The sequence below is a fragment of the Plecotus auritus genome (assembly GCF_963455305.1).
Source record: "Plecotus auritus genome assembly, chromosome: 1".
Lineage (NCBI taxonomy): Eukaryota > Metazoa > Chordata > Mammalia > Chiroptera > Vespertilionidae > Plecotus > Plecotus auritus.
In genome coordinates this window covers 8,924,577-8,940,663 of record NC_137770.1, presented here as the reverse complement: position 1 = coordinate 8,940,663, position 16,087 = coordinate 8,924,577, and the positions used below count along the sequence as shown (strand labels likewise).

The window sequence follows — 16,087 nt, the reverse complement described above, 5'->3', positions numbered from 1 at the left end:
TACAGTTGTTTAAAAAGGAAGGGGCTGCTGGCAGGTTGGGTGGGTGCCCTGTACATAGCCTTCCGCAACGCCTGCCCGGGCCTCGGGTGTCGGTCCTTCAGTTCTGGTCCTGCAGTAGAATCTCAGCTTCTTTTTTAGCAATGACTGTGCCGTCTCTTTTTGTGACTCCCCCAGAGTGCTTAATATAGCGCCTTACACATGGATGTGAAATGTTTGTTGACTAATTGTCCTTATGTCCAATTTCCCTTAGGGAGCCATTGTTACGGGGTTTAACTAGAAAGAAATGTTAACTTTTAATATTACCTTCTTTTAACATCTGGAAGAGTTTTTAGGGCAATGTTTTGCATCTTAGCGTAGCTTTTTAGATTTTCCTGTTCACAAGTATGTTCTGAGGAAAATGTATCAGCAGCAAGAATGAGGTAGATGTAAGCCAGGTGCAGACACTTAGGTGCTAGAGTCATGGTTGAATAGCGGCATTTGAATTGTGTCAGAGATCAGGGGTCCTCAAACTTTTTAAACAGGGGGCCAGTTCACTGTCCCTCAGACCGTTGGAGGGCTGGACTATATTTAAAAAAACAAACAAACGATGAATAAATTCCTATGCGCACTGCGGGCCCGGGACGAGTTGGCTGCTAAGCAGGACAGGTAGCGGCCCCCGGCGGGCCCGATAAATGTCCTCGGCGGGCCACATGTGGCCCTCGGGCCGTAGTTTGAGGACGTCTGGTACATGCTTTGAAAAGTATACCTGATTTATGCTTCTCAGGTTTATCATCACGCTGTAGTATCTTTGTCCTTCAAAAGTCAATAAATCAACAGCGACAACCCACATCCTCCTCCTCCTGAAGACTGCAGGTTAAGTGGAAGGGATGTTTGAGACTGTGGCTCTTGTGTTGCAGGATGCAGTAGCCCTGCTCCCGGCCCAGGGAAAGAGTGGGAAGAATATGTGCAGATCCGGTCTCTAGTGGAGAAAATACGGAAAAAGCAAAAAGGTACATTTTCTGGAATGATAACATGTTAAGAACATTGTGTAGGGACTTGGCATAGGGCAGAAAGGTGTTGAGAGCAGTTACGGTCTGGCTTATTCACCCGCCCTGCTAGGTCCTTGTAGAGGGAGGGGCTGCTAGGCTGGGAGACCTGGGACTCTCTGGAGCCTCTCACTTCTGAGATGCCATCACCTGCTTTGGGATGGGAAAACTGGTGAGTTTTAGGGGGGAATGTTTGTTTCTAGGGGCTAATGTGACACAACTTTCATTTACCTTTACTCTCTGAGAGATGTATTTAAATCTGCTTTCCCATACTGCTTCCTTCAGGGTTTGGGGTCAGTCTATAATGCTGTGCATGGCCAACACACAAGTATATATTGATGGGTTAATGTTTATCAAGATTTATGATTAACTCCATCATGTTTTGATTAAAAAAGAGATGTAGTTCTGTTTCCCAAGCTGTATTTTACAGGGTATATTCAGGAGACATCAGAATGACTCTCAGCCAGGCTGGCAGTGGGGCCAAGTATCAGATGAAAAAGCCTATTCAATATTCCTTTTGTTTTTGTTCTGTAAAGCACAAAAAGTTAAGATTGGTATTCAGGGCCACATGGGAGGTGGAAGGAGAAGGCATAATAAGTAGCCTGCCTTTAAAAGGATGAGAAAAACCTTGGGCCCCCTGTTTGTTTGTTTATTGTCATGAAAGTGAGTCAGAAGAGAGTTTATTTGCTCTCTGAAGCAGGAGCTTTATGGTTCCCCATGCACACTTACAACATGCAGCCTTTGGGTTAGATGGTCTCAAACCCCACATGGTGACAGGCCCCTTTATAAGGTGTTTATCTTCACCAAGTGTAGCCTGTGCTAATCCTGGCTCACCAGACATGGGGCTGAAAAGTTTTGTATATCCTGTGTGCCTTCTGTGTAGAGACTGTACTACAACTGACACCAAAGTCAGGCACTCGTTTGTTCTCTAAGTCTTAGATTTTCCCTAACAAAAGCAGTTTTCTTCAGTTAGCAAGGATATGCGTATATAGCCTGGCAATGCACCATTCTAGGCGATCCTGTGCCACACATCTAGTTGACCTTCAATTACATGGTGGTGACACGGCCACGGCACCACAGGGCTGACTTCCACGCCCTGCTCCTCGTGTTTAATCAAGTTCCTGTTCCTGTTTATTCATAAAAAAAATAATGGTTTTTCCTCTGCACGGCTTTTCATCTTTAAATCACTCCACAGAACTCTGTTGCAGAGCTCTCCAGTTTTGTGCTCTTAGGATCGGGGCTCATCCTTACACGTCGTCCTTTTTTTTTTTTTTTTTTAAATTTGTTTATTATTATTACTTTTTAATTTTCAGCTGAGGATATGTTTACAGATTTTTAGAGACGAGAATGAGAGAGAGAGAGAGAGAAACAGCAATGTGAGAGAGAAACATCGATCCATTGCTTCCTGTACATGCCCCGACCCCACAAACTGGGTATGACTGTAAATCCAACCTTCAACCTTTTGATATACAGGACAACGCTCCAATCAGCGGAGCCACCGGACCAGGGCACACACATTGTCTTGTGCGCATGTGAGAACTACTGAGCTTTGTTTTCATGGGTATTTTGTTAAAGCAAATGTGCATAGTAGGGATGGCACACTGACTTACAGGGGAAGCTGCTCTATGCCTCTGTAGTAGGTGTGAGGGCTTTCCCACCATGTTACCTAGCAGTCAGTATTCACAAGACCTGGGATCTGTAAATATTTCTCTGTAACCCATGGGAGGTTAGGATTTTAATTCACCTTTCCTGTCACTATATACTGTGACTATCTGGTGATGAGCTTTTGATTTTTTTTTTTTTTTAAGATTGGAGTGCTTTACTATTTCCTGTGTTAGTTACGGTCTGTTTTTTATTTTTATTTTTTGAGAGTAGCATGAATGATATATGTCCTAAAAGTAGCTCTTGTTTTGTAAAACATGGATTGATACAGGTCTGTCTGTTACTTTTGATGGAAAAAGAGAAGATTACTTTCCTAATCTAATGAAATGGGCCTCTGAAAATGGAGCTTCGGTTGAGGGTTTTGAAATGGTTAATTTCAAAGAAGAGGGCTTTGGTTTGAGAGCAACAAGAGATATCAAGGTGAGTTTATAAACTGTTGGTCTGGGGGGAGTCGAAGTGTGTCTGGATTGTGTCGTGTAGAGGACACAGGACGTGGAGACATACTTAGGCTTGTTCTGAGTCTTGTGGGTGGGGGAGGGCAAAAGGGTGCAGCCAACACTGCCCCTCCTTGCCCCAACAGTCCTCTAACTGACCCCCTATTGCCGCTCATCCTCCTTGGGAGCTGTGCTGATAACCAGTGACCGGGGGCAAGTCAGCTCACATTTCTGGGCCTCTGTTAGACCATAGAACATGCCTCAAGGGATTCTGAGGTATAAATGCAGAGAAGGATGTGGGTTCAGGTGGTTTGCTAACAGAGCTCACCGGGCCCTGCGGTGGATTGGATGTAGTGGAGGCAGGATTGGGGTTGGGCCGTGTAGGGGATGCTTACCAGTTTTCTGGAATGGGTAACAGTGGTTGGAGGCACCACTTACTGGACTGGCAAACCACGGCTGATAGGAAAAAAAGAGAAATAAACACCTGCTGAAGGACAGATGCTTTTCTTCACTCTCAGTCCTTCTAGACGGGGGGAGCAGCCTCTCCCTGCCTCTCGCTCTTGCCTCTCACTCCTGCCTCTCAGCAGGAATACTCGGATGATTTTGGGAGAAGGAACTGGGGTTGGCCTCTCTCTCAGTGAGAGCTGCTGTCCACATGCGTTCACTGTGCTGTGCTTCTCCACCCTAAGTTTTCCGGGGGCCGGCCACACATGGGGAGGCCTCTGGGGTTCCAGTTCTGCCTGTAACTTGGTGGGAGGTCTGTCTAATTCTGGGATTCAGTAAGTGGTATTTTGGGTGACCGTCTGTTGGAGTCTGTGTCTCTCTCATTTGGTTCAGAACTTGAGGAGAGGAAGTGGGTGTTATTAGGTCCCCTCAAACTTCCAGCAACATTTTTGGCCAGCTTGTAGTTAGTTAACCTTTCGATGATACATTGATAAACTGGTTTATTAGATGTGTATTAAGTAATCTAGTGTGCCAACGTACCTTCCTTATTATACCAGGCTTCCAAAACACACAGGTTCCTTCCTTCATGCTGCTTATAGTCTATAGTAAGGGACAAGGCACACATAATTCAAATAGTAGATAAATAGATGTTGGTAAACAGCAAGAGTAAACGAGATGTCACACATGCTTCTCATGCATCAGACGAATAGCATCGTTAGTGTGGATGCTGCCCTAAATACCTTAGCTGTGGTTGGTTGTCACTAAGTGCATTTTTTTAAAAAGCTTTATTGAAACTGATATGTAAAATATTGCACATGTTTAATATGTACATTTTACTGAGTTGAAACATCTGCTTACCAGTTTTCTGGAATGGGTAACAGTGGTTGGAGGCACCACTTACTGGACTGGCAAACCACGATTATTTTCTATCTGATAGGAAAAAAAGAGATGTATATATTTATACATCACCATGGTCAAGGTACTGTATAAATATACATACAGAACATATTGAAAAAGGCATTTCATTGCCAACACATGTGTCTGTGGGCTTGTGTTTTTGCTAGTAACTGTCGTGTTTTAAAGACAGGCACATAGAAGAGGGACTGTTACTTTAGCTTGAAACATTATAAGATATCCTACTTCACATGGGTAGAGTCAGGTTTTGCTGGAGCTAGAAATTTTGTTTTGTTTTTAGCACTTAAAAATATAAATACAGCAAAGAATAAAATAAACACCTTTGTGCTTTACCCCAAGTTGTTATATTTGCTTCAAATTAGAGTCGAAAGTCTATTGTGGTTATTTGTCTTCTCAGTATATATAGTTTTTCTACTGGAGACAGGATTTTAAAGCAGCTTCCATTTGTTTAACAACACCGTAAATGCTTACAGTTGAGATACTTCTGGGAACTAAAAATGTGGTGCTGATATGCACCCTGAAGTTGTCCTTCATGTGTGATGGGTTTTTGCCCATAGACACAATTGGAGTAAAAACTGTAGTGTGTTGTGTTTTCATGATTCTGTTTTCTTATTTTTTTCCTTCTAGGCAGAAGAATTATTTTTATGGGTTCCACGGAAATTACTAATGACCGTTGAATCTGCTAAAAATTCTGTTTTGGGTGAGAATAATTTCTGAATGTTCAAAGCAAAGTGAAAATGATAGAAATAAATAAAATTTCATTTTGTGGAGCTAAGGATAGTTGGTTGTTTTCTCAATTAGTCAACTTTTCCCCAAAATTCACATTAGGTGTTTCCCATGCTTATAATCTGTCATAATAGATGAATGTCAAAAGAGAGATGCAAGTTACTTTAAACGTTATAGGATTGTTTAGTTGTTTCCATAACTTTAATCATATAAATGAATACTTTTAAAAGAAGTTGTGGAACTTACGCTATTAACTTCTGGGTTACTCCAGGACCCTTATATTCTCAAGACCGAATTCTTCAAGCCATGGGAAATATCACACTGGCCTTTCACCTGCTGTGTGAGCGCGCCGACCCTAACTCCTTCTGGCAGCCCTACATTCAGACCCTGCCCAGTGAGTACGACACCCCTCTCTACTTTGAGGAAGACGAAGTCCGGTCTCTGCAGTCCACACAGGCTGTCCACGATGTCTTCAGCCAGTATAAGAACACAGCTCGGCAGTACGCCTATTTCTACAAGGTCATCCAGGTGAGCTGTTGGCCACTCTCTACCTGTCTGTGTGACAGGGTGAGGGAGAAAGGGAAACTGATCCCACAGATGTTCCACTGTGTTCCTCAGTAAGAATGCATCCGCAGTTTGCTTTTTTACGTTGTAAGGTGTTCTGGTCCATTGTTTCCGTTTTCACAGAACTGTCAATGAAAGATGGTTTGACTATCTGACTTCATTAGTATCCAGTGTTAATATAAACAGCAGTTGTTACATGTTATGACTAAGAGTCACTGAGTTCTGAAAACAACAGATTACAGTAAAAATTTAAACCTCTAAAATGTAATACAGCACAGTGCTCTGCATATAAATTTTCCTAGAAAATGAAAGTCCATTTGTGAGTTTTTGTAGTAAAATATTGATAATTAATTTACTAAATTATAATGCTGATTTCTTTATTTTTTTCAAAGTATACAGTATATTATATTAGTTTTAATTAGCCCTAAGTAAAAGAGTCATATAACAATCTCTGTAAGGTTGCGAACATGGCCTCAGGGCCCATGGCTGATAGGACAGATTCCTATAAGACACTCGAAAGATACTGTGGTTGAAGCCACCCTCCGCCAGCCAGTGTGGTGGTGATTGAGAAGACAGGGCTCTGGGGCCAGCTAGCCAGGAGCAGATCCCTGCAGCAGCACTTGGAGCTGTGTCATCTGGGCAAGTCTCTGTGCTTCCATTCTCTAATCTGTAAAATGGGATAGTACAGCACCTGACTGCAGAGTTGCTGAGCGGACAAAATGCGTTGATCTATGTGAGGCCCTCAGTATAGTCGGACTTGTTATAGAAATGCTCAATTAGTGTTACCATTTTGTGTTTTGATCCTTCAGGCCACATTGTCTTTTTCATTTGCTTATTTTTAAAATTGTTTTAAATAGCTTCTCACTGTGTCCCCACAGTACCTTATGTTAGTATTTCTTAATCTTTTCTACTAAGAAACTCCCATACATAAGTGACCCATCACAAGCTCAGAATGGTTAAAACAGGGGTGGGCAAACTTTTTGACTCGAGGGCCACAATGGGTTCTTAAACTGGACCGGAGGGCCGGAACAAAAGCATGGATGGAGTGTTTGTGTGAACTAATATAAATTCAAAGTAAAGGAGCGGAGGGGAGAGCAAAAGAACCCGCCGCTCTTTCGGCTCCGCGGGCTGGATAGAACAGCCGAACGGGCCGGATCCGGCCCGCGGGCCGTAGTTTGCCCACGGCTGGGTTAAAATCTCTCATGTTTTGTTGCTGGGTTTTGGTTTCATGTTTTTAAATCTTAAAAATTAATGCAAATGTTGGTGTGCTAAAGTCATGTTTAATGACTTACTGTAATGTCAGATTGGCATTGTGGGAAAACTGCCCCATCTCTCCTGTGACCCCACATGCCACTGGGTGCCCCGGAACCCACATTCCAGTGGGAGAAGCACTGCTTCCCATGTGGCAAACGCCATCACCCCAACAGTGTGTCAGTCCAGGTGTGGTTCTTCCTCAAAAGGAGCAAATGTCACCGTCACTTAACATTAGTACAAATAGGCAGTATTAGTACAAAATGAAAACAGCTTTGTAGAAAATTTCTTGCCCAGTGATTTAGTTTCAGAATGAGATGTGCTGTGTGACATCAGGAAGGTATAGGCTACGGAATAGAAGAATTTTGCATAATGATTTGTTACAAAGAAAAACAGACTTAACAAAAGTTTTTAAAACATCATATTTTGGGTCTAGCTGTTTTTCTAGTTTTAGAATGTTCTCATTGCTTCTGCAAGTCATTCGTAGCAGTCCCAAGTAAACACAAATGTTGGCATTGTACTGCCGTTGTTTTATTAGAACCAGGTTTCTCACACCAGCACCAAGCCATATTTCTTATACATTTCCAGGATCATATGGGGGGGCCTGCTCTTTTGCAGTGGATCACTTACTTCATGGGCACATTATCGCTCAGGGAGAAAGTGAGTAGTGTCACATCAGTCCCCAGTTACCGTTTCAGTACAGTCACCTACCTTCAGTGGGATTTTTTTTGCGGGGGGTGGGCATTGTGACTCAACCTTTTTCAGGGTCAGGGGAACCCGCTTCTCAGAGAAATGCATGTGTCATATCACAAACACTTGCATACCATTTTGGGGTTCAAATTCTAGAACTAGATTTTGCTTTTTTTAATTTGACTTCCCATTTAAAGTCATCTTCCTGGAGCCTGCACTAAGCAGTACATCTGAACCGAAACCCATTGATTTTCTTCTGAGCTGATGCTGGCTGGAGGGTCTGCCAGCCACAGCTGTTGGCCACTGTCTCATGATGTACCAGCCGTGTGACAGCAAGCACGACTCAGTTCCATGTGTCTATGGTGGTGAAAGCTCATAGTCCAGCCTTAGATCTTGCTTCAGGCTTTAGGATTTTTATTCCAAATGAGAAGAAGCACTGGCACTAATGTCCACTGATTAGCAGTTCCTTCAGGGAGATTTCTCTGCATGGCATTTTTTATCCAGCCTCTCTCTCTCTCTCTCCCTCCCTCCCTCCCTCCCTCCCTCCCTCCCTCCCTCCCTCCCTCCCTCCCTCTCTCCTATAAACTAGAAAAAGAATTTCCTGTGTTCTTTCCTCCCAGCATATTTCTTTGGTCAAAGGCCCTTTAGTGGCCACTTGCTAGTTCAGATTATTTTCTATCTTTAACTTGTTTTACCACATTCTCTTAAACAATCTTTCCTGGCAAGTCTCCCAATCTTGTTCTTCAAAATCATTGTAACAATTATTTGTCATTTGCTGTTCCATCTGAATGTTAGGATTACTTTGTCATGTATCACAGAAACCTTATTGACATTTTTGTTAACTGCACTGAATTATCCCATTTTTGGGTATTCTTTGCTATCTTTTAATGAATTTGTATAATTATTTTCCCTCGGGGAAAATACCCCAAAACAAAAAGCAGTCTTTCTGGGCCTCTGCTGGTCCTCCTGGTGGTAACGGGCCTGGGTTTTATGGTTTTTTTTTATGGTTTTTATATTGTATTTACATTGTATCCTTCTTGAGATGTTCAGTATACAGTGAGGTGTTAAACAGATGATAGCATGTGTATATCCAGAAGCCTCAAGCAGGTCCTGAATAACCGTTTTGTTCAGTGTGGATAGTCTTGTTGAGATGCCACAGGAATTTAACTCTTGTTCATATCACTTGGCCTATGGTAAGATTGGTTTCCTTACATGTCATTTTGCTTAAAGTCACAGAACCCATCCACAGCGTTGAGGACTGATTACTGTACCTTGTGTTAACATGAAGCACCTGCTGGTGAAACTTCATACTGTAGCTTAACAGTTGAGGAATGTTGACACCCAAAGCTAAATTTAGAAACGAAGTTCAGCCAGATTCTGGGAAAGGCTGGTGTGCATTAAATGGTAACTTTTCTGTCAATTTGTGAAAAGGAAGACAGGGGAGAAGACAGGGTTAATGGCAGAAGACAGTTTAATGGCATTTACAGCTGCTTCAGAGTTTTAAACCCATAAAAATACTCCTACCACATTAGGTCATTCCAGAATGCAGCTCCAAGTTGGGTGCTTTGCCTGGAAATGTAATTGTCAGTTTTGTGGTAGAAATTAGTGGAAAAGTAGGATTTGGCTTAAACCCAGCTCTGAAGTAATGTATTTGTGTGAAAGTGAAACATGTTATATCAGATTTGACTTGACTTAACCATAGATGAATGCTAGTCCAGGTATTTTTCATTCACATTAGTGAAAAAGAAATGAGATCCTGGGAATGAACTGCTCATTTCATTGGTAATCCCATCTAATGGACCAGGCCCTGCCATGTGGGATGCCAGCTTGTCCAAACGTTAAAGGCTCTCAGGGACATGCACATTTTCCTGTGCTATTGAGCTTGAGTATGGTGCTCTCTGAGTGAATGCGAGTGACCAGGGTTTAACAGAATAGAGGCATCTCTATAAAGTTACTGTTTTCCATTGACCGCATAATTGAAGTGATTTGTCCCACTTGTGTTTCCTCTTTGGTATTGGTCAAACAGTTTGAGAGGTGCAGGGGAAGGCATGTAGATAGAGAGACTCGTTTATCCATTGACGGTGTGAATGTCACTTCAAGGCTGCATCCATTGCAGCAGTGTCCCCGTGTCCTGCCTCACGCTTCAGGCAGTCGAGTAGGCAGTCAAGTTGGCTGTTCTCCTTGAACAGCAGCTTCTCCTACCAGGCTGTCATGGCAGAAGATTGGAGTAGGCATACTCACAACTTGCTGAAAACAGGGCCACCAAGAGGCAGAGGAAGACGTGTAGCGGTTGTGGCTGAATACAAGCAGTCACTTCTCCCATTTTTTGTGTTCTCCTCGTGACGGAGCAGCACGGGAGGTAAATTGCCAGAGATAGCTTTTCCTGACGCTCACATAGAAGTCTGATCATACACAAGGCCTTAGGAATAGCCTCCAGGTGGAAGAAAGACCTTCGGGCATTAGCATACTTTAAAGATCCCAACACCCTGAGACTCCAGTCAGCATCTGAAGCTGTTGTAGATGTGTGTGTAGATTGTGGACTTGAGCGGCACTGGGAGGAACAACATGCAGTGCATTTCTGTGACTGCATCTCCTCTGGTGGCAGTTTTTGTAAAGTTGGTTTCCACATTGTCTTCCCAGGTAGCGGGGGTGCAGGGAGGAGGAGGAAGAGGGGGGTATCTCTGTAGTCAGCTGAGACTCCGCCTAGAAACCAGTGTAAGAGTCTCCTTCCCAGATGAACCAGCCCACCACCTCCTCCTGACCTTGGATTTGCTGTCTTTCTGTTTTTAACCCATCGTATCTTGATTGTTTATTCAACTGGTATCTATTGTCTCTCAAGAGCAAGGTACCACACCTGGGGACAGGGACTAGTATTGCTGGAGATGCAAGATTTTTTTAAAAACTTTTTATTTTGAAATATTAGTACCAAGTTGAAAGCCTGGCTTTGGATACTGATTCCTAGGCATCATTCTCCTGATCTCCTTCCCACTTCAGTTTTCCCCTCGAGGTGAATGTGTTCCATCTGTGACATTCTGTTCTCTGGAGCTTCATGGCAGGGTCACATCTTCTCCTGACCGCCGGGTGAGGGGAAAGGAGCAGAGGCAGAGGGCAGGTGGAGGGGGAGAGAACACCCATGGAATTGCCTGGAGGTGTTAGAGTCGTGAGCAATGAATCGAGATTTATTTCTTGGGTTGTGATAACAGGAACTGGGTAGAGATTCCAGGGCAGAGGAGGAAAAGAATGATTTCTGTTTTCAGGTTATTTATCTGAGTTGACTGGGGGCCTTTTTCTGTGGTACATGAGTGTTCTACACTGAGTCTTTGTGGGACCGACCCAAGTGGGTCAAGGTGGGTTGGAGCGGTTCCAGAGCACATGCTAGGGAACCCAGAACCACAGCCTATGTCCTTGCCACTCACCCACCTGGTCAGAGTGACCTTCCCTAGTGCTGCTTTAATCCTTACAGTCACTTGGTGAGAGAGGTGTTAGTCCTTCCTTTTCAGATAGGAATCCCAGCTGTGGAGCAGGCTGCCCGAGGCTCAGGGTGCCCTGGCCTGGGCTGGCTTCACAGCATATCAGCTAGACCCCAGCCCATCCTAGTCACCGGCTGGCTGAGCCTCAGTCTGTCTCTAAGGCTGTTTTGGTCTTAATTTTGGGGCATAGAAGTGGTCTGGTTTTAAGTGCAGAGCAGTCTTGCTTAAATCTTTCTGACTGATACTTTACAGAAAGCGGCCCTGTGCCTTGGCTTGCTGACTGCAAGGCCTGAACCTGTAGGGCCATCTGTGTGCCTGCACCGGGTTTGCCTGCTGGCAGGTTCTTTCAGCTCCCTGAAGGAAAGCCCCTCCTGTCCACCCTTGGTCTCAGCTGTGCCGAGGGGGGAGACCTTCACTCCTAGAGGAAGGAAGCCGCAGGCCCATGGTTCCCCTCCAGGTGTGATAAAGCCAGTGGTCCTCTCTCTTTTTTATTATCCTTATCGATTGATATCTTTGTTGTTGTTAATCCTCATCCGAGGATATTTGCTCCATTGATTTTTAGAGAGAGTGGAGAGGCAGAGAGAGAGAAACATCTATGTGTGAGAGAGAGACATTGATTAGTTGTCTCCCGCAGGAGCCCCGACTGGCACCAGAGGTCAAGCCTGCAACCAAGATACATGCCCCTGACTGGAATCGAACCCATGATCCTTCAGTCTATGGGCTGACGCTCTAACCAGGAAGCCAAACTGCCTAGGGCTCGATTTGACTTTTAATGATACAAAGAATGTGGAAGCACAAGAACCTTAGGAAAATCAGTCCAGGCTTGCATATTCTCTGGAGAGTTTCCAGTTCCTTTATCTTTGTTGGAGCCTCTGGCTATCTTGCTGAAATGCCCTGCCCTGTGTCCTTGTTTGTTCCTGATAGCTGACCTTGACCATTATGAATTTGTGTTAAATGTAGTATAAGATACTGTTCTTATTGTGTCCTTACTTACGGTTTCTGATTTTGTAAATTACTCATCCTAAACATGTGCCTAATTTTCATCGTTTTCAAGACATGGAACCATGTTTTGTACCATTGTTGAAATTCTTTTTAGCACTAAGTCTCTGCTGGGCAGATTATCCAAAAAAGTGCCCATGTAATGTAATAGTTTCTTGTTAAGAGCAGTTCTTCCAACCTGCCCTGCTGTCCATTCTGCACCCAGCTGGCTAGCTTTGACTTTTCCATCAATGTCTTTGTCAACACTGCATTAAAGGATGCAGTGTCCTGGAGAAGAAGTCTGAGCCTCTCACCTGCTAGGTAAATCTTGTCAGGTTAAGTTGGTATCTGAGTTCCCTTCTCTGCCGGCCAGGTTGGGGAATAAAGAAGTGATAACTGAGCAGGGCCTATTGCACAGGTGCCCAACTCTGCCCCAGGCTCAGCGGTATTAGCCCAGCCCCCTGGACCATCCTCTGGTCTTCACCAGACCATGGCCCTGCTCTGGCTTTGATCAGTTCCCAGGGCTTGCCCAGCTTCATCTGGCTTCAGGGCTTTGCCATCTACTCTGGTTTCAGCTCAAATGTCACGTCCCGAGTGAAGCTTTTCCTCGCCATAAAGTAGCTCTCTCTTATCAACTCTGTTAGTGTATTAGTCAGAGAAACAGAACTCACAAGATGTATGTACATGTAAATAGAAGGAGACTAATTTTAGGAAGTTGGCTCAGGTGATTATAGAGGCTGACAAGTCCCAAATTTTCAGGACAAACCAGCAGAGTAGACCCAGGGAGGAGCTGATGCTGCAGTTCAAGTTTGAAGGCCGTCTGCTGCAGAGTTCCCTCTTGCTTGGGGGAGGTCAGCCTCTGTTCTACTCAGGCCTTCAGCTGATGGATGAGGCCCACTCACATCGGGGAGGGCAATCTGCTTTACTCAGGAGTCCACCAATGTAAATGTTACGCTCATCCAGGATAATGTGTGAACAAATCTGGGCACCGTGGCCCGGCTAGGTTGACACACAAAATTAACCATCACAGCTAGGCACGCTGTTTCTTTGACAGCATCTGTCACTGTCTAATTGTTGTTTTATCTGTTACCTGTCTCCTCCTCTGGAGTGTAATCTTCACAGGCAGGGACCTTTCTCTTCTGGGCGCCAGTGTGACACCACTGCCAGCACGCTGCCTGTCACACAGGAGGCTCACACAGAGCTCGTCCATTGGGGGAAACCAGTCGTCTTCCAGGTCTCCACGTGTAAGGCACATATGGCAAAGGCCTCTGTGGGAGGTGAGTGGTCAGAGTCCAGCCTGTTCTCCACTCTCCAAGCTGTGACCCTGCAGAGCTGCATCCTCACAGGCAGCTTTTTCAAGTTTGTACAAAGACACTTTGTCCCTACTGGGACAAATACTAAACCTGATGGGACCTCAGGAGCCAGCGTGAATGATGTGAGTGATGGCCGTCCTGAGTGTAACAGAACAAGCCATCACGCTGCTTAAGATTCTGTGGCCCTCGACGTCTGTGTCCTGTCCTTTCTTCCTCTCTCTTCCACGAGATGAAATTTGCGGTGAGGGAAGAATTTCAGATCCTCTGCCTTAAGGATTTTAGCTAGCAGCTCTCCAGATAACTGGTTTATATTTTTATGGGCTGTTGTATTTTCTCTGTTAAAAAAAAAATTCCTTCTATACTCTGCAGAAGATTGGGTGCTGTGCAGTGTACTTCCAGAACACTGTCAGCTTCTGTCTTCACCTCTTCCTCACCCGATGCTCACTTCCTTGAGTTCTTCACCTTCTTACCTGGTCCGCCTGTAGGCGATGCGTGCCCTTCTGCTGCCGAGTCCCCGCATGAGTCCCTGCCAGCCAGGCTTCCTGACCGAGCTCTTTGTGTCACCCAGTGAATGGCCCTCCGCTGCCTGCGCATGTGCAGACATCTATCTGAGTGTGTGTTCCTCCTGACCCTCTCCCCGCCTGTCCTGGAAATAACTGGGTCTCCACCTCACACATGACTGTGGCATCACCTCACACACGACTGTGGCACAGTGCCCTACGATGACGACACTTTAGACCGGAATTCTGTTTCTGGACAGTCATTTCTTTTGGGCCCACCAGTGTTCTTGAGTCCTTGAGCTTTGTCACATGTCATGATTCAGGTAATGTCCTTTCACAATCAACTTAATTCTTTTAACTAAAGAAAAAGAGGGTTCTAAAAATTAGTAGTCGAAAACACAGTATGGGTACTGTGTTTATTTTTATTTTCATTTCGTCTCATCAGAAAAAAATAGAGTAACAGTATTCCTGTTTTTATTTTCTGCTAATAATGAAGTTTGAATTCTTGCTTCTCTTCCAGTTCAGTGGTGGATCCTGTAAGGAGCTAGAAAAGTGATATGAGGTCCTTGCCTTCTGGAAGTTTATAGTAGAGATGGGAGGGAAATAATTGGCAGGAAATGTTGGAAAAGAAAACTGGTAAACGTTAGGAGGCTGCGGTGTCTGCTGTGTGAGGCCTGGGGCGTCAGGTGGTACCTGAGCAGGGGCTTGGAAGGCAGGCTTGTCTGGTTGAGGGAAGTGTCAGCGAAGATGTGACGCTGGGGCGAGTGGGGCAGTGAGGAGACTGCCTGAGCTCAACAGAGGCAGCACCCTGGAACTTAGGGGTGTCCCTGCAAATCTGGTATCCCAGCTCCCCAAGTCTGGCACAAGCATCTCCCTGGGGTGCCTGTGGCTTGTGTGGCTCAGGCCAGTGTGATATGAAGCTGGGTATTAGCAGCTGTTTACCTGCCTAAGTGGCTCAAACTCAGTTTCCAAAATTACAGTCTACTCTGTCTCACTCTCAGACTTGGAATGCAGCAGAGATATCAATGGATATAAATGTGTTTTTAAAACGTAAAGCATGCTCTTAACATAATTAACCAGTATTTTGAGCAATTCAGCAATGTCGTTAGGAGAGCTCCTGTAACTGGATGTACAAGGTGAAGGCGAAACCGAAAGTCCTTTACCTAGGAGCAGGACTGAGGGTGAGGGAAGGAAGGGAGGAAGTCAGCGAGGGAGGGAGGGAGCAGGCCAAAAATGTGGCAGGAGTCAGGCCTGAGGGCCTTCAGCAAGCCCTGGAATGTCTGACCTGCATGACCAGGAGCCATGGGGAGCCTCCCCATCAGATCGTCCTGGGATTGCCTGCTTATTTAAAGATAACCTGTCATCAGGGAGGCTGTAAGACCTGATAGCCTGAGGAATTTGAGAAATATTTGAAGGTAGAATCGACATTATCTGTGATAAACTGGATGTGAAGAGTTTGTGAGATAGTTAAGGATGATCTTGAGGTTTCTGGACTAAATTGGTTTTATCTTTTCCCCTTGCTCCTAAACTGGCTTTACCAACCTTTCTCTATTTCTGACCTTTATAGTTGAGAAAGAAAATTTCCAATATTAAATTTCTAGCTTATTTTAATCCAGGGCATACCAAAAGTAATCTTGTATCTGAGTTTTCAGTCCAGACAGGTTTATTTTGTGCTTTAGAATATATTTTTCAAGCAGAAATCTTTTGTATGCAAAAGTCAAGCCTGGAGCAAATTTTTATTATGGAATTATAAGCTTGTGAAAGTGAAGGTTTTAATGGAAGTGCTCACCCAACCTTAACCATGGTGACACACAATAGCATGTCTGGACGAAAAGCTGTCAGACGAGCAGCTTTCAATTTAAATGTGTCAGTGATTTCAGGACTGACTCTAATGAGTTTTAAAATCTTGGTGTCAGTCTCATGTTTTCCCTTAAATTCTGTGAAGTCATTTAAAATTAGTAAGCCAGTTTTTATTTGGCAGCGTTTACATCAGAAACGCTACCATCGATTTTGAAGTCCTTGCTCTTGGGTGGTCTTTTATTTGTCTAAAGTGGATTAGTGGCTGTGGTTCTAGAACCAGAAGGACATTGGCTTCCTGTTAACAGGCAAGTAGGC

General features: G+C 44.4%; 1 protein-coding gene across 2 annotated transcripts in view; it reads left to right on the top strand.

The window, feature by feature from the left end:
* Positions 1-16,087, top strand: part of SETD3 (SET domain containing 3, actin N3(tau)-histidine methyltransferase) — a 60,866-nt gene that overhangs the window by 8,730 nt on the left and 36,049 nt on the right. Inside the window, exons 3-6 of one of the 2 annotated variants that reach the window (XM_080658089.1) lie at positions 897-989; positions 2,959-3,107; positions 5,108-5,180; positions 5,478-5,734. In XM_080658089.1, coding sequence (XP_080514215.1) covers positions 897-989; positions 2,959-3,107; positions 5,108-5,180; positions 5,478-5,734 — 572 coding nt within the window. The remainder of the gene's footprint in view (positions 1-896; positions 990-2,958; positions 3,108-5,107; positions 5,181-5,477; positions 5,735-16,087) is intronic. The other variant, XM_080658090.1, reaches the window with a different exon arrangement.